The 21287-nt window shown below is 38.9% G+C and overlaps 2 protein-coding genes across 8 annotated transcripts in view; one reads left to right on the top strand and one right to left on the bottom strand.

The window, feature by feature from the left end:
* The window catches only part of Marchf7 (membrane associated ring-CH-type finger 7), a 38175-nt gene extending 36539 nt beyond the window's left edge, over positions 1–1636 (top strand). For 4 of the 5 annotated variants that reach the window (XM_052182548.1, XM_052182547.1, XM_052182549.1 and 1 more), the window contains one exon: positions 332–1636. In XM_052182548.1, coding sequence (XP_052038508.1) covers positions 332–344 — 13 coding nt within the window. In that variant the 3' untranslated portion in view covers positions 345–1636. The remainder of the gene's footprint in view (positions 1–331) is intronic. The other variant, XR_007977866.1, reaches the window with a different exon arrangement.
* Positions 1637–4262: 2626 nt separating this feature from the next.
* Positions 4263–21287, bottom strand: part of Ly75 (lymphocyte antigen 75) — a 141878-nt gene continuing 124853 nt past the window's right edge. For all 3 annotated transcript variants that reach the window (XM_052182546.1, XM_052182544.1, XM_052182545.1), the window contains 4 exons: positions 13109–13225; positions 12257–12427; positions 10717–10743; positions 4263–4736 (listed from right to left, as the gene is read on the bottom strand). In XM_052182546.1, coding sequence (XP_052038506.1) covers positions 4537–4736; positions 10717–10743; positions 12257–12427; positions 13109–13225 — 515 coding nt within the window. In that variant the 3' untranslated portion in view covers positions 4263–4536. The remainder of the gene's footprint in view (positions 4737–10716; positions 10744–12256; positions 12428–13108; positions 13226–21287) is intronic.

The following is a 21287-nucleotide window of genomic DNA, read 5'->3' on the forward strand; positions in this document are numbered from 1 at the left end:
TATGTTTATATACATATCATTAGCTATATGAACACAAGCTGGTCTCAGAAAACATTTTTAAAAAGATGCTCTTAAACCACATTTTTAAACATTTTCATTATATGGAAACTATATAACATCCAGAAAGATGTGGGGGTGGGGACATTGTCGATGGGCATCACCCACAGTCAGACCACCCTAACACTATCATGATAACTTCCCATTCTGACCGAACAGTATACTAAATTGGGATTTTTGTTTTACGAGTCATTGCTGTTCTGGCTTCATGTTTATAAGTCATTATCATTCCCTTTAAAAATCATTCTTGATCATCCTGTTTTTCTCTCAACAGCTTCAGAGGATGAATTCTGAAGAAGATGGAGACCATAGCAGAACAGAACACTTGCTATTGCCTAACTTCATTTAAGGAAAAAAATGGATGATCTGTGAACATGTTTATTAAAACTGGCAATTAAGTATGAATAATTTCATGGGGTAATGCCTAGTAGATTAATTGACTATACATAAAATGAATATATATACATGTATAAATGTAAATATATATTCATTCTCAAGTATTGCTGAACTGAAATTCTTGAGCTGGACCTTTTAACACTGGCCAGCGAATCTCATGTTTATAATATGTAATCAAAAACATTTTTCTTCTGGTGAGTGGGAAAGCATTACCCTTGTTTTAAATATCTAAGCAATGCTCATCAACTTTTTTTCTGTGTTACAATTACTGTAGTCATATTTATGGAAAAAATGTTTGTGTATTAGTCTCTTGCTAGTGAAGAAAAGTCAGATAAAATGTACTTTTGAAATAAAATGCCACTGGCACCTAATTAGTTTTCCTCTTTAAATGCCTTAAGTTACAGTCACATTTTGATAATCATTTACATCCAGTGTTTAAAATTTTTTTAAAAGATGGGAAGTTTGAAGAGCATTATTAGGTTTCCAAATTTAATTTGAATTCTAAATCCACTTAGCAATAAAACCTAATTTTTAAGAAAAAAGTATGTAAAAGATGTAGTAATGATGGATAACTTTTGTATTGATTTGCAAAAATGCAGATTATATTTGATAGGCGATGGTATGTAGGTATTCCTTTCAGGAATATTACAGCTGTAAATTATATCCGAATTGCCAGTCAAGTGATACTTAGTTAAAAATTACTGAAAAATCTCAAGTTAACAGAATATTTTTTTAAAGCCCACATTCAAAGTTTAAAACACTGGTTTTCAATGTGTTTTTAGTGTTGTCACTTCTTTATAGAGAAATATAAATAACCTATTTGGATCCTGGTCATTTTTAGGTGTTCCTTGATAATTTTGAGCATTTATTTGATGATTGTTAATATTTTTCACTACCTTTGCAAAACAGATAAATTACTTATTCAACATTAATGAGTTTGCACTGTGGTCTTGAGATGTGTAAACTTGCATAATGATTTCCACTGTCAACACCCTTAGGAGATACACATTTACACTTGCAGGTGGTTTCAGATTAGTCCAATGTTGTGGCAACAAACAACTTTCAAAACCTAAATAGAAACCATGTACTTTGTCAAAATGTGAACGGACAGTTTGCCTACATTTAGTTTGTTGATGTTAATGTAAAACCTTGGCTTGAAATAAAGTGATACTGATTGATTTGAGTTTGAACTTTTTTCCTTTTACACTGGTCCTCAATGAGAAATTCTAAACCATTAGGAAAGAATTTAATTAAAAGTTCAACTTTTATTTCATACAATGGTTCTAAAGTATCATCTCAAGTTTACTGTGTGTTTGAGTGTTTGCCCACATATATGACTCCGAGCCATGCCCAATGCCACATCTTCAGAGGCTAGAGAAGGCTTTCGAGCTCTGGAAACTCTAGTTAGAGGTGGTTGGGAGCTGACATGTTAAAAGTGTTTGTAATGGAACCCAGATCCTCTGCAGGAGCAGCAGATAATGCTCTTAACCCTGAGCCATCTCTTCAGCTGCAGAACATGCCTTCAACATTTGCTATCTGCATTGTCTTAAGCAGAAGCACAAAATTTGAGAATGATAATTTAAATATTTTCTGTCCTTAGGAACTGAGTTTGAAATATGAAATACTTTTATAAAATCATTATGAAAATGATCTTAATCCACAAAATGCTGACTCGGTAAGAAATGTTCTATAATTGATTCATACATAATTTGCTAATAGCCACTATTGATAGGTGCTAAGATGTGACCATCTAAAGTCTGTAGTGAGGCTACAGCTCTTTAGATGCAGTGGCTCAGTAGAGAGTGTGCTTGCTGTGAGTTCAGTCTCTGGCTCCCATGTAAAAGTTTTGTGTGCCTATAAAACCCCAGTGCTGTGAGGAGGTAAAGTTGGAAGAATACTGGGGCTGTGGTTCAGTGAGAAAGTGTCGCCCATATTTGTGCTGCTCTGACCTCTGTACATGGACACAGATGTTAATACACACATTCCAAAGAAAAATAGGGGATAAAGAAAAAAGTTATTGTTATAAATTAAGAGACCAAACAATGAAAACAACATAAAATGTTACTCTGTATACATATATCTACCCAAAATAAGAAATACATTGTCAGGACTTGTAGCTCAATCGTGGTGTTCATGCACCAGGGCCTGGCTTCCCAACTTCTTCCCCACAGCTTACTGCCATTGATGGTTAGGGTCAGGGTGGAGAGAATAGCAGTTTCTTCATTCAGAACGCACTGGACAAGGCTGATCATGGTTAAAGATTAGAGGATGGCCGCAGGGCTGTCTGTCCGCACCAGCTGGGGAAGAACCTGTGCATGGTAAGTGGCTCTGTCTGAAGAGGCTCAGGGAGATTGCTGTCGGTACAGCACGACCATCAGCTTTGTGGTCTTGGTGGCACGTGGTATGTGTGTGCTTTTGATTTCAGTGCTGTGGGAGTCAGAGAAAGGCAAGCCTCTATCAAAATTCACTTGGCCACAGATCCAGCTAGCTCAAAAACCAAAACCCACCAACCTGAGGAATGATACCAAGGTTGTCCCCCCCCTCCTTGCACACATGCTGTGCCAGCATACATGAACATACAGAAAATGTAAGAGTTAGTGCCAGGTGCCTCTAGACCAGTTGAAAACAGAAATCACACATTGATTAAAGTGAAGTTTTAGAATACCATTCAGTAGCAGTTGTTTAAGTTGAAAGGGCAATTCTGTAGATGGCGCTGTTTGGAAGGGCAATTCTGTAGATGGCGCTGTTTGGTGATAGTTTATGATGGAATGGTTTGTAGTATATGCTGCTTTGTATGGTAATAACACTGATTTGAGCACTTAAAATGCAGCTAATTGAGTGGATGAATTTAGACTGCATTTAATTTTAAATAACATAAATCAGTTTTTGGGAAGTAAATGGAAGAGGGGGCAGCTGATACTCCCTGTTAGCACTCTGAATAGCAATCAGTAAGGTAGAGCTCACAGCTTACAGCTAGGGTAAACTAGTATGTTGTTTTAGTGTCCTATATCTTGGCAGGTTATCACCAGTTGGTGGTTAGTGCCATTAGATGCCATAATCCATCATGCCTGTAATCTCAGCAGGTGGCATCTAATTTGAAGCTACCCTGTGCTACATAGACTTGTCTCAAAAATGAAGATGTATTGAAATAACTAGTGTCACTAATTGTAATTAGGGGTATTTCTGATGTGGTCAGTGAAAATGTAGCATAAGTATTTTCCAGGGCTATTTTTGAAATCTAAAACTCGGAAACGAGTGAGTTGAGCTTCCATTTTTATGCTGTCAATGATTTTTTACTCTTGAAAAGTATTAGGGTACCAGAAAAACAAACATTATTTCTAGAGTTGTACTTGGTCCCCCTCAGTTTTGGCACGCATGGTTTTGTGCCATCAAAAGATGCAATTTCCTCATATAGGAAAAGGTACAAGGATGGTCTAGGAAACCTTTGCTCAAAGGGACACACAAGTTAACCTGACTGGCCATCATCTCCATGACTTCTTAAAGCTGTAGCCTTTCCGTTAAAGAATCTATAACATAATATGATTATAACCGAATACTACTTGTTCCAAATGGTCTATACAAGTGATAAAACTATGAACAAGTATGGAGTATAGAGTATGTACAGGGAAACACCAAAAGTAGGGAGGGATTGCCAGCTAATACTTGGTTAGCACTCTGAATACCAAGCAGTATCACCTTAGAGTAAGACAGCTTGCTCCTTAAAAGCACCATTGTCCAGCTTGGTGGTCTCAGTAAGGAGTAGACTGCTGTAGGATACAATGTAACAAGGAAGACCCAGAGACAGTGAGCAGCGTTTTACCAGCTTTATTGTCCTCAGAGCTTTTATTTATTCAAAACTACAGAAGAAAACTTGTAAGTTAGATCTGTGGTGGTTCCTTTTCTGAAACCTACATTTTTTTCTTTTAATCAGAAGGTTAATGTTTTGTCATATTTAATACATAAAATATTGTTATAAGGATAACCATAAAAGCTTCGGTTTTCTGTGGCAACTTTTATATGAAAATCTTGCACCGGAAATTATTGTCAAGGTATTCAATATGCTGGTCTGATATCACCAAACTCTTAGTCCAGCTGAACAGCATATTCATCATCGTCTGCAACTACCAGAGCACAGCCGTCGCTGTAAGGTGATTGTGGTGCAGGAGAAAAAGAGGCGAAGCCAGCACGCGCGCTTCTTCTATAGAGGAACCAAATGATCGCTCCCAAACCTGCTAGAGTTACCGTGCTAGCGATCACCAGAGTCGATATTAAAATGTGGTTATCTGAAAAAAAAAAAGACGAAATTCAGGAAATCAGTATACAGGTTGGAAATTCTGCATTCGAGGCATTGTCGTTTCATCATGTGTTTGTTTTTATGTAGAATTTCCCAAAAAAAGGTACCCAATTCTTTATTAGTGAGATTGGTCCTTCTGGGTAGGCACAATGGTTCTGTGGGTAAAAGTTGCCAAGGTTGATAATCCAGGTCTACACGCTGGAGGGGAGAGAACTGACCCCTTGCAAGTCGTCCTCTGACCTCCATGTGAAAGATAGCCATACCTGAAACTTTCAATTAAAATATTTCAGTTCTGCGTTCGACTGAGTCTCGTTTTCTGTGGTCTTGTTATACCTTATTTCCTTCTTGACTGAGCCAAGATTTTAAATTTACACCTACTGTTCTCTTGAACACATGGTCTTAAACAAGACCATCGAGTGGGGTCTGATGGTCTGTCTGACTTTGATATTAGTAATTTGCTTCACAGAAATGGCACTAAGAGGTGCAGTACCTCGCATTGCTTCTCTTAAAGTAGCACTGTGTTTGTGGATTCCCAAAGTTTACAAATGTGTGCAGTCTTTTAGTTCTTGCCTTCTCAAAACTCTCAGATCTTTCTATAGAAATGCAGTTTAAAAATTAGTAAGCGGGATGCTAGATGTACTATGTTATGAAGGATTCAAATTACAACTTCATTGCAGATGGGTCTTATTTACATAAATACTAAATATATCAATTGGTGCCTCTTAAAGTGGCGCCTAAGATGGTTAGGGACGAATGGGATAAATCTGGCCACATGCCCTGTAAAGGAGGGAAAAACAGTAATATAGAAACATGAAGGACATCTCCAGTTACAGAACGTGTGTGTCTCAAAGAAGACAAGACTTCTGAAATGTTAGTTCAAATAATTTTCAAACTAGTTTTCATAGTTACATTAATTTCACACTGCCTTAAAGTGTTGACCATTTGACTCCCCGTGGGGAAACAGTCTGTTGTTGATGTGCAGTAACAATCAGTTGGGAATACTTTGGTGACACTGTGACATCACAGCAGTTAGAGAAACAGTACATTTTAGGCTGAAAGAGCAGCAAGGTAATTGCAGGATTGTCACGTTTTACCAAAATTAAAGGACCCTTTAGTATAAGTATAAAACAGCATTTAGTAAGTACATCTATATTTTCACATTCTGCAAGTGGCCTGTGAGTGAGTTACAGGCTAGTACTTTAAAAACATATCTTCTTACCGAAGTTGTAAACTACAACCCATTATTTAAGTGTTCAGTTTTAAGTTATTGTCTACTCTGCGCAGTTTGATTCTGGGCACGATTTAAGCAAGTTGCCCAAATTCATTTAATAAGCAACAACAAAAACTCTAGCCCTTTGTCTGATGCTGCACTCACAGGAATAGCCTTTCTCTCCCGTGCAATACACTTAATCCCATCTAGCTGTCCAGGTTCATCTATAGTAACCCGTGGATCACAGGGTAGGCTGCCTTCTGTGTGCTTACCACAGCAAGTGCACCTCCTATGGTCTCACACTCAGCATCCTTGGGAAGGCCTGCTATCTTTTGTTTGCACAGAGAACTCTGTTCACTAAAACTGCTGTTCCAATTCTGTTTTCCTTTTCAACTCAAGTTGTCAATGCATCAGACAGTTTTGCCTTCAAATCTGCTTTGACACAGCTTTATCCCTGGCCACCTACTTACACAAAACCAAATGTGCAGACTTCCTTCCCCATTGTTCTTTGCATGGTTTTGAGATCCACAATAGACCTGTCTGCTCTTTTTCTCCAAAAGTTTCAACAACATAGTCCTTTTACTTTTTTGAAAATATATGTCGGCACAGATAAAAACAGCTACACAGTTGTAAGAAATCTGTGAAAACAACCAAAGTGTCTGGGTACACCTGTGAAGGATTTATTTCTTAAATGATTGGAAGTGGGGACAGAACCACTTGATCTTTTGAGAGAGGAAGAGCCACCTTTCCTGTGGCCACACCCATATGAAGGATGTGGAAGAAGGAAGCTTGTGCTCTTGTACTCCTGGCAAGTTTGTCCCTTCAGTGGCAACAGCCTACCTCTATCCCAGGGCATACCAAGGACCAGCAGAGACATCCATCTTTGTGGACTGAACTACTGGATTCCTGGACTTTTTGTTGGTAGACAGCCATAACTGGGCCAGCTAGGCCACAGCCCAGAAGCCACTCTCATAAACCCTGACTAATACAAAGTCTTGAGAAAAAACTACTGCTTTTGCATCACAACTCCATCCCTTAATATCCATTACTCAAAACCAACTGCTAGTTGTCTTCCTGTTTCCAAATGTCATGCTTAAGCTGCTTTTGTTTTTTCATTAAGTACAGTCGACTGTCACTGCCGTCCATCTACAGACGTGCTCAGAGGCTGAAACTCATTAACTCTCCTCTCCCTAGCCCCTGACATCATAAAAGCACATATAATCATCCCAGATTTGTCTGTGGGGTTAACTATTCTGAGTACCGTATCTAAGGGCACATTTGTCTTTTTGTGAATGACTTGCAGTCATCTTGTGTCCGTCCTCTAGATGTGTGTCTAGCATGTGTCAGAATTTCCCTTTCAGAGTTGAATAATTGGTATTAGGTTTTACTCATCTGTAGATGCGCATGAGTTACTTCCATCTTTTTGCAGTTATGAAGACAGGCGCGTGGAGTCTCAGCTTTTCTTGGGTATATATATCCAGAATTAGATGCTTGCTTGCCTTAACTATGGCTGTGCCAACTTTATATTCCAAGTTAGCACACAAACGTAATATCTGCACCTCACTGCTAACCATAGCTATTGTCTGTTAATATTCCTTTCTCTGTTAATAGCCAGATAATAAGAGTGATGTGTGGTGTTTTTTTTTTTAAATAATGCCACCCTTTGTTTTCCTGTAGGAAGCTGAGGGTGTGCCTCACATTTTTGATAATTCACATAATTGTATTATAGCAAACTAGTAGAAACTAAGCATGAAAAAAGTTTTATATATAAAGGGGCTCTTATATAAAAATTGCCGTCATCAGTAGGAACAACCTAGTAGAATTGTAGTCAAAAGATTTGACCAAACATTTCACAGACGAAAATATAGAAGTACTTGACATCAGAAAAATAAAAAATGCACCTACGTGAATGATGGAAGGCAGGGAAATGGACTCCAGCATTCTGTGAGTATAAAGCACATAGAACTCACCATCTCACTGATGGCTGTGTGACAGTGTTGCCACCGAAAATGTTCATGGCTTCTAACTAAAAAAAAAACTTGCTTAAAGAATGGTGGTCAAGACGAGAATGTTTATAGATCATTCTATTCATGTTCATTCTAAAGTAGAATTAAACATTAAAAAGCAAGGGCAAATGTCTATAAAAATATAGCTAAGCAGTTGGGGGAAGGGGTATATGTATACAGACCAACAAAGTCCCAGAGTGAAACCAGACAAACACATGATGTAACGGAGAGGCAAAGGCAGGTGGGCCAGTGTTAGTTCCTGGCCAGCTTGATCTGCACATAAAAGTGCAGGGCTACACAGACAACCAGCAAACAAAATCCACAGAATATAAACTACAGTGAAGTTCAAGAACTCTGGTGTCGGGCACTGGGGTGGGGAGGAAGTGTTCAGTGAAATTTGACAGCTAATAACTGTATTCCTGGGGGTCATAAAACAGTGACTAATCAGGAGTGCCTGGAGGACGGGATGAAGGCCAAGTACTTGTGATCAATGAGCAATACACATGTATAGAAACAACATTGCAACAAAATTATACAACTGATATGTTAACAAGATAGAATCCAGTGTATGGATGGTGAGACAGACATTTAGAGGGAAGGATGAGAACATGGTGGTGGGAATGTTAATTATCTTGATTGTTCCTCTGGTGGATACATAAAACATCAAATGGCATTCAAGAGTGCATGTTGCCTTGTTAATTATACCTAATGATACAGAGGTTAAAAATTACTAGCTGATGGAATTCGGAAACGTTCACAACAGATCCTCGATGCTACTAGGAATGCAAAATAGTACAACTCTATACCAAGACCAATATATCAATTTTACAGATTCTATTTCCAACATCGCAACCTCTAGATAAACATATTTGTGCATGGTGATTCATGTATTGAAGCATTGTTTATAACAGTAAATATATAGAAACAACCAAGTGGAAGCTTCTTCCCTCCCCCGCCCCCTCACCCTGAGTCAGGGTTTCTCTGTGTAGCTCCGGCTGTCCTGGAACTCACTCTGTAGACCAGGCTGGCCTCAAACTCAGAAATCCACCTGCCTCTGCTTCTCAAGTGCTGGGATTAAAGGTGTGCGCCTCCACTGCCGGGCTCCAGTGGAAGCATCATACCAGTTAATATATATCTATGTACTGGCAAGGAATGCAGACCAACCAATTTATATATAGATACTGAGTTGAAAAAAATCACTAAGCTATTCATGAATAAGAGAGGCAAAGTAAGTCCATGATTCAATTTCCTGCCTTGCTCCCACATCCCTCGAATCCTTCTCCAGCTTGAAAAAGAAGTTAAAAAAGAAATTGCACAGAATGGTGCCTAATCAGGGTAGAATACAGATAGGCAGATGGGGGCCATGTTTGCCACATATAGTTTGAAATTCAAATCATGCTCCTCTTTAAAACTGCATTTAAAGCAGGCAGTGGTGGGTCATGCCTTTAGTTCCTGCGTGTAGGAGGCAGAGGCAGATGGATCTCTGAGTTCTAGGTCAGTCTGGTCTTCAGAGTTAGTTCCAGGACAGCCAAGACTACACAGAGAAACTCTTGTCTTGAAAACAAACAAAATCCATTTGGTCCATAACTTCTGGAGATTGCAGCCCCATTAGGAGGAACAGCCAGTACCCCCAGAGCTCCCAGGGACTAAACCACCAACCAGAGAGTACACATGGCTCCAGCTGCATATGCAGCAGAGGATGGCCTTGTTGGACATCAAAAGGAGGAGAGGCCCTTGGTCCTGAGAAGGATCAATGCCCAAGTATGTCAGGACAGGGAAGTGGGAGTGGGTAGGTTTGTGAGCAGGTCTGGAGGGGGGATGGGATAGGGAGTTTGGGGGGCATAGGATGTGTTGAGGGGAGGGGAACCAGGAAAGGGGATAACATTTGAAATGTAAATAAAGAAGATATCTAATAAAAAAGAAAACAAATAAAAACCCATACACAAGTTTGATTCTTAAAAATGCATTTAAAGTCTAACATATTCTTTATGAACTGTACTTATAACTATGAGGAGAAACCTTTAAACAGTATATAGTCCTTTCCCACAAAACATTTAGAATTCGACAGAAAAAGACATTATTTAAAAGCAGTCATTACATGCATAATTTACTTTAAATGTCATGTCTTTTAATTTCTTATTTTATGTATATGAGTGTTTTGACTGCATACATGTTTGTGAACTGTGCACATGTCTGATGTCTACAGAGGCCAGAAGACCTCATCAAATCCCCTGGAAATGGAGTCACAGGAGGTTCTGAGCCACCATGTGGGTGCTGGTAATTGAACCTGGGTCCTCTGGAAGAGCAGCCAGTACTCTTTACCTCTGAACCATTTCTCTAATATATCTTACAGGCCCCTACTGTGATATCTTACTTTAAGAGACTTTTCTATATTCTGATGAAAGTTCTTAATGTTATATAATATTTTTAAGTGGGTCTACCTAAGTATCTTATGTAACATGTCAGGAATTTTACATATGTGTGTATGGGTGTTTAGTGTTACAGGATTTTTTTAAACTAACTTTTTAAAAGATGTATTTGTTTTATGTTAAGTGCACTGTCACTCTCGTCAGACACACCAGAAGAGGGCATCACATCCCATTACAGATGTTTGCAAGCCACCATGTGGTTTCTGGGAATTGAACTCAGGATCTCTAGAAGAGCAGTCATTGCTCTTAATCTCTAAGTCATCTCTCCAGCCCTTAAATGTATATTTTAATGTATGAAATTTTTAAGATTTGAATGTTACTTACCTGATAAATACTTCTTGTCATATGGGACTAAAATGCAAAAGAAAAATCAAAATTAAAAATATTAAGGATGCCTTATAATATTTACTGTATATACAGTTCTTTAAAATGGATACTCTATGAGGTTCATATCCCCATCTTTACTGTGTCATCAAGTCTCTATCTTACCTGTTTCAAATTTACTTTTTAAAACTCAGATATCTAGACTTGACAAATGAATTGGCTTTGTTGCTAGGAAAAGAATAAAGGAAGGACACAAAATATATTAATAGAGAGAAAAAACTCTGGTTGTGGAGTCTGTAGAAAACATGTAAAATTAAATAGCTGTGGAATTGCTCAGTGATTTGTTTTGTTTTTAATAGTTTGAGAGTTCATTTTCTGTGTGTGTGCATGCACAGTGCATTGCATACCCAGGGCCCGTGGAGGTTAGAAGATGTATTTAGAATGCCAGCTGTGTATATGCTGAGGTCCTCTGCAGGAGCAGCAAGTGTTCTTAAAATCTCTGAGCCATCTCTCCAGCTTCTGTGTCTAGTATTTTTGAATTATTATTTGTCTTATATAGTGGTGCTCTCAAACGCAGTAAATGAAAAAGCCAATTTGCATGTGATTGTGGGGGCGTTTGCCTATCACTGTGTAGAGGTCAGAAGACAATGTGTTTTAGATTTTCACTTTTATATATGGGTGTTGTGCCTGTACGCACGTCTCTGCGAGGGTGCCCTTGGAGGCCAGAAGAGAGCCTTAGATTCCCTAGGATTGGAGTTAGAGACAGTTGTGAGCTGCGATGTGGGTCCTCTGGAGGAGCAGCCGTGATCTTAAGCCCTGAGCCATCTCTGTAGCCCCAGCTCACAACACCCATACACATAAATAGAATAAAATAAAACAAAAACGTTTAAAGTTGGGAAGCTACTTCCATAAAACTACTCTGAGTTGGGAACCAGTTGAATTATGTTTTAAGTATTTACATTTGCTTACTGAAAAAAAAAAAGTTACTCAGAATTTTAGAACAAATTATATTAAATGTTTAACAAATAACGTGAAAATTGCAGAACTTGTTAATTTTGTTAACATAAACTTTAATAAATTAGATAAATATATTTTGATATAGAATGCTTCATGAAGTATGATGTAATGTTAATGCTATTTTGTTTACCTAAACATACTAGCTTTGTAGAGAATCTAATTCCCAAAAGTAAAGTAATATAAGTATTTTAAGATTATGCATTATTATTCTTTACCACTTCTCAGTCAGATCACAGGCAACGAGAACATGGGAATTCTTTTGGAAAACAGAAGAAATGTATGGGCTCTTGGGAACTCCTGAGACTGGGCACATAGCTTTAAATTATGTCTGCTTCGCATGATGTGGTGCCACTTTTGAAATTTAAGAGAATTACTTGACTTTCAAGAGACTAGCACATAACCATGTATGTTCTGAGGTCTTAATCCCTCTACCCGTGAGACATAGTGTGCCAATGAAATGTATTCAAAACTAACCCTGTGTTCCCCACTCCTCCTAGATTGGAGAAAAGACAGTCAGACTTACTTGCTGATTTGCAAAGTGTTCCTGCCACAGAAGAAAGTTCACAATTTCCTTTTCTCCATTCGCCTGTCTTGGTGTACAGAAAACCACAGGTGTCAACTAGGTCCTCACCGTCTTGATCTGCCCACTTGTCGAATGTCATATTTGAACGATCAAACCACTTGAAACTTGCATCTGTAATTAAGGAACATGAGGACAGTTTTCAAAGGTGTTAATACCCAAAAGGAAGGTATTGTTATTAATGGTAGAAATTTAATAACATATTTAATGATCTAACTTTTGGTTGTAGGATTAAAGGTTGTAGAATATATAGTATTATACATAATCATCAAAGGGTACTGATTTTAAGAGAATTCTGGAAAAGGTACCATTTTTTTGTGAAGAAAAACATTTTGGTGAAATAACTTAAAAGAGTTAAATATTAGTAACCTTAGTCATTTCATGACATTTAAAAGTGTGATTAATATCTATGTCTGTATGTACATACACACTTTGTATATTAACTATTATATTACTATATGTAAATTATATAAACATTATAAAATACATATACTTTGTAGCTTTGTATAGTAACAAAACTTATAGCCAGGTGGTGGTAGTGCATGCCTTTAATCTCAGAGCTTGGGAGGCAGAGGCAGGCAGACCTCTGAGTTTGAGGCCAGGCTAACAGTAGCTAAATTACAGTTGTGAAGTAAAAAAATGTATGGCTGGTTATCACCGCAACATGAGCTGTATTAAGGCCATAGCATAAGGGAGGTTGAGAACCACTGGTCTAGGGAATTAAAGAACCAAACATCTTATGTCTTACTGACTTTATAAAAATCAATCATGCCTCACAGGGCAAATGCCACTTACCATCAGTGTCATAAAACATGCCCAGCAGGAGATCTTCTGGGCCTTTCCATCGCTTTTGTAAAGTGTCCAGTATAAACGCGTTCTCTTCTTCATTGTGTATACTTACCATGTCTGCTCCTGAAAGAATTTTAAAAGAAAAGCAACTTCAAGAATTGGTTGAAATCATGAGGTGTGTAAAAACTATGAATTGTTTTGCCTTTACATGTTTTTAAATAGCCAGGAAGTTGGGTGGTTAACTACAGAAGGAAAAAAAGTCTGTGGTCCAAAAGTCAAAGCACACCGTGGACCGGCTTAGACGGTTCAGCAGGGTGAAGGCACCGCTGCCAAGCTCCAGTGAGTCCTGTCGCCTGGACCCACAGGACAGAAGGAGAAAACTAACTCTTACAAGTTGTCCTCTGACCTACACACATGTGGCTCATGCAGACCTGCACTCATGTGTCATGCATAGACAGGAATGATTTCTTTAGACATACTTGTGGTGGTTTGACTAAGAATGGCCCCCACAGGCTCGCATGTTTGACTGCTTAGTCACCAGGGAGTGGCACTACTTGAGAAGGATTAGGAGGTGTGGCCTTGCTGGAGGAAGTCTGTCAAAAGCCTGAGCTAGGCCCAGTGGCTCTTCTCTTCATGTGGCCTGCAGATCTAGATTAGAATTCTCAGCAAGCTCTCTAGCACCATGTCTACCTGTGTGCTACCAGGCTCACCACCATGATGATAATGGACTAAACCTCTGACCTGTACACCAGCCCTAATTTTTCCTTTGTAAGAGTTCCTGTGGTCATCGTATTCTTTCACAGGAAAAAAAAACATTGGCTAAAACAATATTATCAAAGAGGAAAACCAGAAACTAAGCAGATTCTTATAAGACAGAAGCAAACACTTTAAAAGAAATAGAGTATTAAATAGTGGTGGTGCATTCTTTAACCTAGTACTTGGGAGGCAGAATCAAACAGACTTCTGAGTTTGAGGCCAGCCTGGTCTACAGAGAAAGTTATAGGACAGCTAGGGCTACAGAGAGAAATCCTGTTTTGAAAAAATGGAGAGAGATGGAGAGATAGAGATAGATAAGGGGGGGAGAGGGAGAAGGAGAGAGAGAGGGAGAGGGAGAGGGAGAGGGAGAGGGAGAGGGAGAGGGAGAGAGAGAGAGAGAGAGAGAGAGAGAGAGAGAGAGAGAGAGAAATAGTGTTTAAAAAGTCAATTTATTACAAAAAATATAACACAAGAAATGTGTGAACATTTCTCACTGGATAAAGTAAGATGAAAATTTAGGAGTTGGGAGGTGGCTCAGCCAGTGCTAGTTAGCCCTGTGAGCCTGGAGACTTGAGTTCAATCCCTTCAACCTTCATCAAAAGTCAGATGTGGTAACATCTGTAATCCCTGCATGCCTACGCAGAAATGGGAGGTGCACACAGGAGGACTTCTTGACAGTTTGGGAACCCACTAGCCTGTAGTGCGCAGTACAGCCACAGAAATAAGAGAGCCCCTGCCTCAGGGAGGTGGAAGACAAGAACTGACCCCCAAAGGCTGTCTTCTGAACACAGGTGTGCACATGGTACATTTGCTCCCACAAACGTACATCCACACAAAGGTAACAGTTCCATGAAAGATGAAAATTAAACTTTTAGATGTGCAGACTATCCAATTTAGCATTTGATACAGAAAACTAGGAATTGATAATATGGGCAATCAGTAAAATTAGGACAGTTTTTTGGAGAAAAATTTTGGTGATAAATATAAGACCTTATAAAGCACATATTCTCTGAGCAATCCTTCATAGCATATTCTGTGTTAAGTCATTGGCTGCCACTCCAAATGAGCACAACTGGACACGCATTGCTTCTCTCAGGCAAAAATCACTACAGCCCATTGAGCACATTGAAAGATTGGGATCACAGTTACCAAAATTTTAACAATTATCTCAGGATGGTCCAATTTAGGTTTTGCTTTTTTAAAAAAACTATTTTCATATGTTTTTCTAAATATATGATAACAATTATTATGTAATTATGAAAGGAATTTTAAAAATGAAGTCGCACCTTTAAAGTCAGAATGTAGCAAGGCTTTCTAAGTCCACCTTCTTAATCTCTTAGGCGTTTCAGGCTTTGTAAGTTCATAGCTATGGTGATTAGACTGAGAAGCCCCCCGCAATAGGCTCATATATTTGAATTCTTGTTCCCCAAACTGGTGGAACTGTTTGAGAAGGATTAGTAGGCGTGGCCTTGTTAGAAGAGATGTGTCACTTGATGAGTTTTAGGTTTCAAAAACCCATGCCATCCCGTTAGCTCTCTGCCTGTTGCCTTTCGATTAAGATGTAAGATCTCAAAGAAGAAAATAATAGAGGGCATACAATCAGTGGAGCAATGGGGACAGGAGCCTTCCAGGCGCCATTTACACCAGGGAGCCAGGCATCTCTACAGTCTTCTGTGCACAGGCCCTGGCAGAAGAGAATTGGTCTCCCATGAGTACACAGGCTTACAGGCCCACAGGAGGGTCAAACTCCAGCCAGAGACAGCAAGACCAACTAACACCAGAGATAACCAGATAGCGGAAGGCAAGGGCAAGAACCCTACCAACAGAAACCAAAGCTACTTGGTAACATCAGAACCCAGTTCTCCCCCCACAGCAAGTCCCCAATACACTGGAAAAGTAAGAGTTGGATTTAAAATCACATCTCATGATACTGATAGAGGACTTCAAGAAGGACATAAATAACTCCCTTAAAGAAATACAGGTGAACATGGGTCAACAGGTAAAAAGCCCTTAAAGAGGAAACACAAAAATCCCTTGAAGAAATACAGGAGAACATGGGTCAACAGGTAGAAGCCCTTAAAGAGGAAACACAAAAATCCCTTAAAGAATTACAGGAAAACACAAATAAACAAAGGAACTGAACAAAACCATCCAGGATGTAAAAATGGAAGTAGAAACATTGAAGAAATCACAAAGGGATACAACTCTGGAGATAGAAAACTTTGGAACGAAATCAGTAGTCATAGATGCAAGTATCAACAACAGAATACAAGAGATAGAAGAAATAATCTCCGGTGCTGAAGATACCATAGAAAGCACTGACTCAACAGTCAAAGAAAATGCAAAATGCAAAAAGCTTGTAACCCCAAACATCCAGGAAGTCCAGGACACAATGAGAAGACCAAACCTAAGGATTATAGGTATAGCAGAGAGCAAGATTTACAACTTAAAGGGCCAGTAAATACCAACAAAATTATAGAAGAAAACTTCCCTAACCTAAAGAAAGAGATGCCCATGAACATACAAGAAGCCTACAGAACTCCAAACAGACTGGACCACAACAAAAAGCCCTCCCAAGCCGGGCGGTGGTGGCACACACCTGTAATCCCAGCACTCTGGGAGGCAGAGGCAGGAAGATTTCTGAGTTCGAGGCCAGCCTGGTCTACAGAGTGAGTTCCAGGACAGCCAGGGCTATAGAGAGAAACCCTGCCTCGATAAAAAAACCAAATCTAAAAAACCAAAACAACAACAACAAAAAGTCCTCCCAGAACATAATAATAAAAATACCAAATGCACTAAACAAAGAAAGAATATTAAAAGCAGTAAGGGAAAAGGGGCAAGTAACTTATAAAGGAAGGCCTATCAGAATTACACCAGACTTCTCACCTGAGACAATGAAAGCTAGAAGATCCTGGGCAGACCTCATACAGACTCTAAGAGAACACAAATGCCAGCTCAGGCTACTATACCCAGTAAAACTCTCAATCACCATAGATGGAGAAACCAAGATATTCTGTGATAAAACCAAATTTACACAATATCTGTCCACAAATCCAGACCTACAAATGATAATAGATGGAAAATGCCAACACAAGGAGGGAAACGACACCCTGGAAAAAGCAAGAAAGTAATCTTCTTTCAACAAATCCAAAGAAAATAAACACACAAACATAAAAACAACATCAAAAATGACAGGAAGCAACAATCACTATTCCTTAATATCTCTTAACATCAATAAAAAGGCATAGACTAACAGAAATATTTATCCTGTAAATCTTCAGTTTTATCAGAAAACGCTTGTAATTCCTCTTTCAATTAATTTAGTAATGTTTTTATGCCTACCATTTTATCTGTATAATTTTCCATGATAATCTTTAATTTTAATATGTTTTCTATATATTTCTTCAATTCTATCAAAAATATTTTCCATGTAAATCTTCAATTTTATCAAAAAATGTTTATAATTCCTCTTTCAATTAATTTAGTAATGTTTTTATGCCTACCATTTTATCTGTATAATTTTCCATGATAATCTTCAATTTTAACATGTTTTTCTATATATTTCTTCAATTCTATCAGAAATATTTTCCATGTAAATCTTCAATTTTATCAGAAAATGTTTATGATTCCACTTTCAATCAACTTAGAAATATTTTTATGCCTAACATTTTATCTGTATAATTTTCCATGAAATATTCAATTTTAACATGTTTTTCTATATATTTCATGAAGTTTATCAGAAATATTTTCCACATAAATCTTCAATTTTATTATAAAATATTTCTACTTCCTTTTTAAATTAATTTAGCAATGTTTTTATGTCTACCATTTTACTCTTTAATTTTCCATGAAAATAGTTTTAATGTGTTTTTCTATATATTTCTTTAATTTTGTCAGAAATATTTTCCATGTAAATCTTCAATTTTATCATAAAATGTTTTTACTTTCTTTTTTAATAAGTTTTTTTTTTTTTAAAGATGTCAGCTCTCAGTTACTCCTCCAGTGCTCCAGTGCTGTGTCTGCTGCCATGTTTCCCCATAATGGTCTCAGACTAACCCCCTGGAACCATGGTCCCCAACAGAAATGCTTTCTTTTATAAGTTAACTTGTCCAGGGTGCTTTGTCACAGAAATCAAGAAGCCACTAAGAAGGTACCACTCCCGCTTGCCATAGGCTTGTCATATCATAAAGCAAAATACACTTGGTCCAACTTCAAAAGTGTCCAAAGTCTTTCACAGTCTCAGTATGGTCTCAAAGTCTAAAGTCTGCCCTGAAGCTCAAAGAAATCTCTTAATTGCATGCTCTGTAAAATCAAAAGGCAAATTTCATACTTCCAGCATACAATGGCACAGAATATATATCATTCCAAAAGGAAGGAATGGGGCACAGTGAGGAAACAGTGGACCAAAGTAAGACCAAAACCAAACAGGCAAACTCCAGATCCTATAGTTCTGTGTCTGACTTCAAAGGGCTGAGAGGCTCAGCCCTTCCAGCCTTGCTGACTGCAACGCCTCTCTCTCTCTCTCTCTCTCTCTCTCTCTCTCTCTCTCTGGCTGTCTCTACTGTGTGCAGCTCTCCCTGGCAGACTTTCCACAGCGCTGGCCCCTCCTATATTGCAGAGTCTCTGATGCAATCCAGGGTTCATTTTACAGCTTCACGCAATGACCTCTAAGGGCCTCCATGCAGGGACTCCCCTGCAACTCATTTGGCCTCAACAGCTCTCCTTAGCCATGGAGTGGACGAAAATCACAAACTGTATCTTTCCTGAATCAAGCCAGAACCACACAGCAAATGCTGCCAAGTTGGCTACTTGCTTGGGATGGGGGCCTGGTTCTCTCCTTGAACTACATTTGCGTAAGCTTTGATTGTCGCTCTTTAGGATATGAAAATACCTCAGCCTTTGCTTTCCAAGTTGAGGGTTAATGGGGTCTGCTATCACCCTGAGGGAACCACACTCTTTATTCTGGTTCACATCAGGCCTCTCGGTATTTCTTTCAGCACAATCTTTGTCTCCAATATTGAATTTCCTGGTGGTGTTTTTCTCTTCAAACTGTATCAAGGCAACTTATAAAATAAAATAAAACATTTAATTTGGAGCTCATGATTCCAGAGGGTTAGGGTCTATGTTCATCAGCAGGAGGAAGAGTGGCAGCAGGCAGGCAGGCGTGGCAGCAGGGAGGCAGGCGTGGCAGCAGGCAGACAGGCGTGGAGCTGGAGTAGTAGCTGAGAGCTCACATCTTGATTTTATATTCCTTTTTTCCCTGCTTGTTCCTTTTCTTTCTTTCTTTCTTTCTTTCTTTCTTTCTTTCTTTCTTTCTTTCTTTCTTTCTTTCTTCCTATCTTCCTTCCTTCTTTTCCTTCCTTCCTTTCTTTCTTCCTATCTTCCTTCCTTCCTTCCTTTCTTTCTTTCTTTCTTTCTCTCTCTCTCTCTCTCTCTCTCTCTCTCTCTCTCTTTCTTTCTTTCTTTCTTTCTTTCTTTCTTTCTTTCTTTCTTTCTTTCTTTCTTTCTTTCTTTCTTTCTCTGCATAGCCCTGGCTGTCCTGGAACTCACTCTCTAGACCAGGCTGGCCTCGACCTCAGAAATCTGCCTGCCTCTGCCTCCCAAGTGCTGGGACTACAGGCGTGCGCCACCACCGCCCGGCATGCCTGTTCCTTTTCATTGTAGAGTTGCATAAGAGTGATTACTAATAACCCTGTGACTAAGTCAGTATTAGATTGCCTTGAAATCTCCTCTGCTCATGAAACTGGTCTAAAACTTTCCAATTTAGCCTCTGGCATATTATTTGGACAAGAGAAAAAGAAGCCACATTCTTTGCCAAAATATCACAAAACATCTAGCTCAGTTGCTAATATAGCTCATCTCTGAAATCTCTTGAGGCGGACCTCCAGGGTCCACATTGATCTTAGTATGACTGTCTCCCAGGAGTCTTCTAGGATGACCTCTTAAGTCCCTCTTAGCATCCACCTGCTTTCTTAGTTCAAAGTTCCAAAGTCTATATTCTTCCAAAATAACCCACATGATCAGGCCTGTCCCAATGATAGCCCACTCTCTGGTGCCAACTAATAACTTTGTTATTTTTCTATTGTGTTGACAAAACACCATGACCAAGGCAACTTATAAAGACAGCATAGAAGCTCACGATTCCGGAGGGTTAGAGTCTATGCCCATCAATGGGGGGAAGGGGCAGCAGGCAGATATGGTGCTGCAGAAGTAGTTAAAAGCTTTCCTCTTGATCCACAAGCAAGAGACAGAAAACTGACTGGGCATGGCATGGGCTTTTGAAACCTCAAAGTCCATCCCCAGTGACAAGGCCACACCTAATGCTAGCTGAGAGGCAGACATTCAAATATATGAACCTATGGGCAGCATTTTTATTAAAACACCACAATATCCCACCTATTGCCTATTGAGAAACATGTATTACATTTCAGCTATCGTTACAAGTTTTTAATGTATATTTATTTCTTATTTCAAATGTATAATATTCAAAAAGTTTTTTCTTTATTGATTAAAGGGATATAAAATATGAAATCCACAGTTTTGATAACTGAAAATTACCAACTGTTTTGTAGTATTTTTTTTGGAGTATGGTTGGTGTCTTTCTTTAGCTCTTAGCTACTGACTGTGGATTTTAATTGGGATTTTACATACATAGCTTGCATTTTAATTCTTTGGTTCTTTGCTATTTCTATTAACCCATAGCAATATTTTAAATAAATGTTATAACAGCAACCTACAAAAATTATGGTTTTTACATTTATTTTTATTTTTTGTACGTCAGTGTTTTGCCTGCATGTTTGTTTGAATGAGGGTGTCAGATCCCCTGGAACAGGAGTTACAGATAGTTGTGAGCTGCCATGCTGGGGCTGGGAATTGAACCCAGGTCCGCTAGAAGAGTAGCCAGTGCGTTTAGCCACTAAGTCGTCTCTCCTATTTTGCTTTGTTTTTAACCAGGGCCAGCTGATACCACTTCCTATATAGTAAATGCCATGTATACTTTTTTTTTTTTTTTTTTTTTTTTGGTTTTTTGAGACAGGGTTTCTCTGTGTAGTCCTGGCTGTCCTGGAACTCACTCTGTAGACCAGGCTGGCCTCGAACTCAGAAATCCGCCTGCCTCTGCCTCCCAAGTGCTGGGATTACAGGCGTGCGCCACCACGCCCGGCTGCCATGTATACTTTTAACTCTAGTACTTACTGGTAAAGTGTAACCAAATTGCTACTCTAGAAAAAGTCTCGAGAGAAATATTTAACATAGAGAGGTGTCTTAGTTAGGGTCTCTCTATTACTGCAATGAAACATGACCAAAAAGCAAGCTGGGGAGGAAAGGGCTTTTTCAGCTCATACTTCCATGATATGATTCAGTGATACTGTTTATCACTGAAGGAAGAAGTCGGGGCAGGAACCCGGAGGCAGGAGCTGATGCTGAGGCC

This window comes from Apodemus sylvaticus, chromosome 5 (assembly GCF_947179515.1).
Source record: "Apodemus sylvaticus chromosome 5, mApoSyl1.1, whole genome shotgun sequence".
Lineage (NCBI taxonomy): Eukaryota > Metazoa > Chordata > Mammalia > Rodentia > Muridae > Apodemus > Apodemus sylvaticus.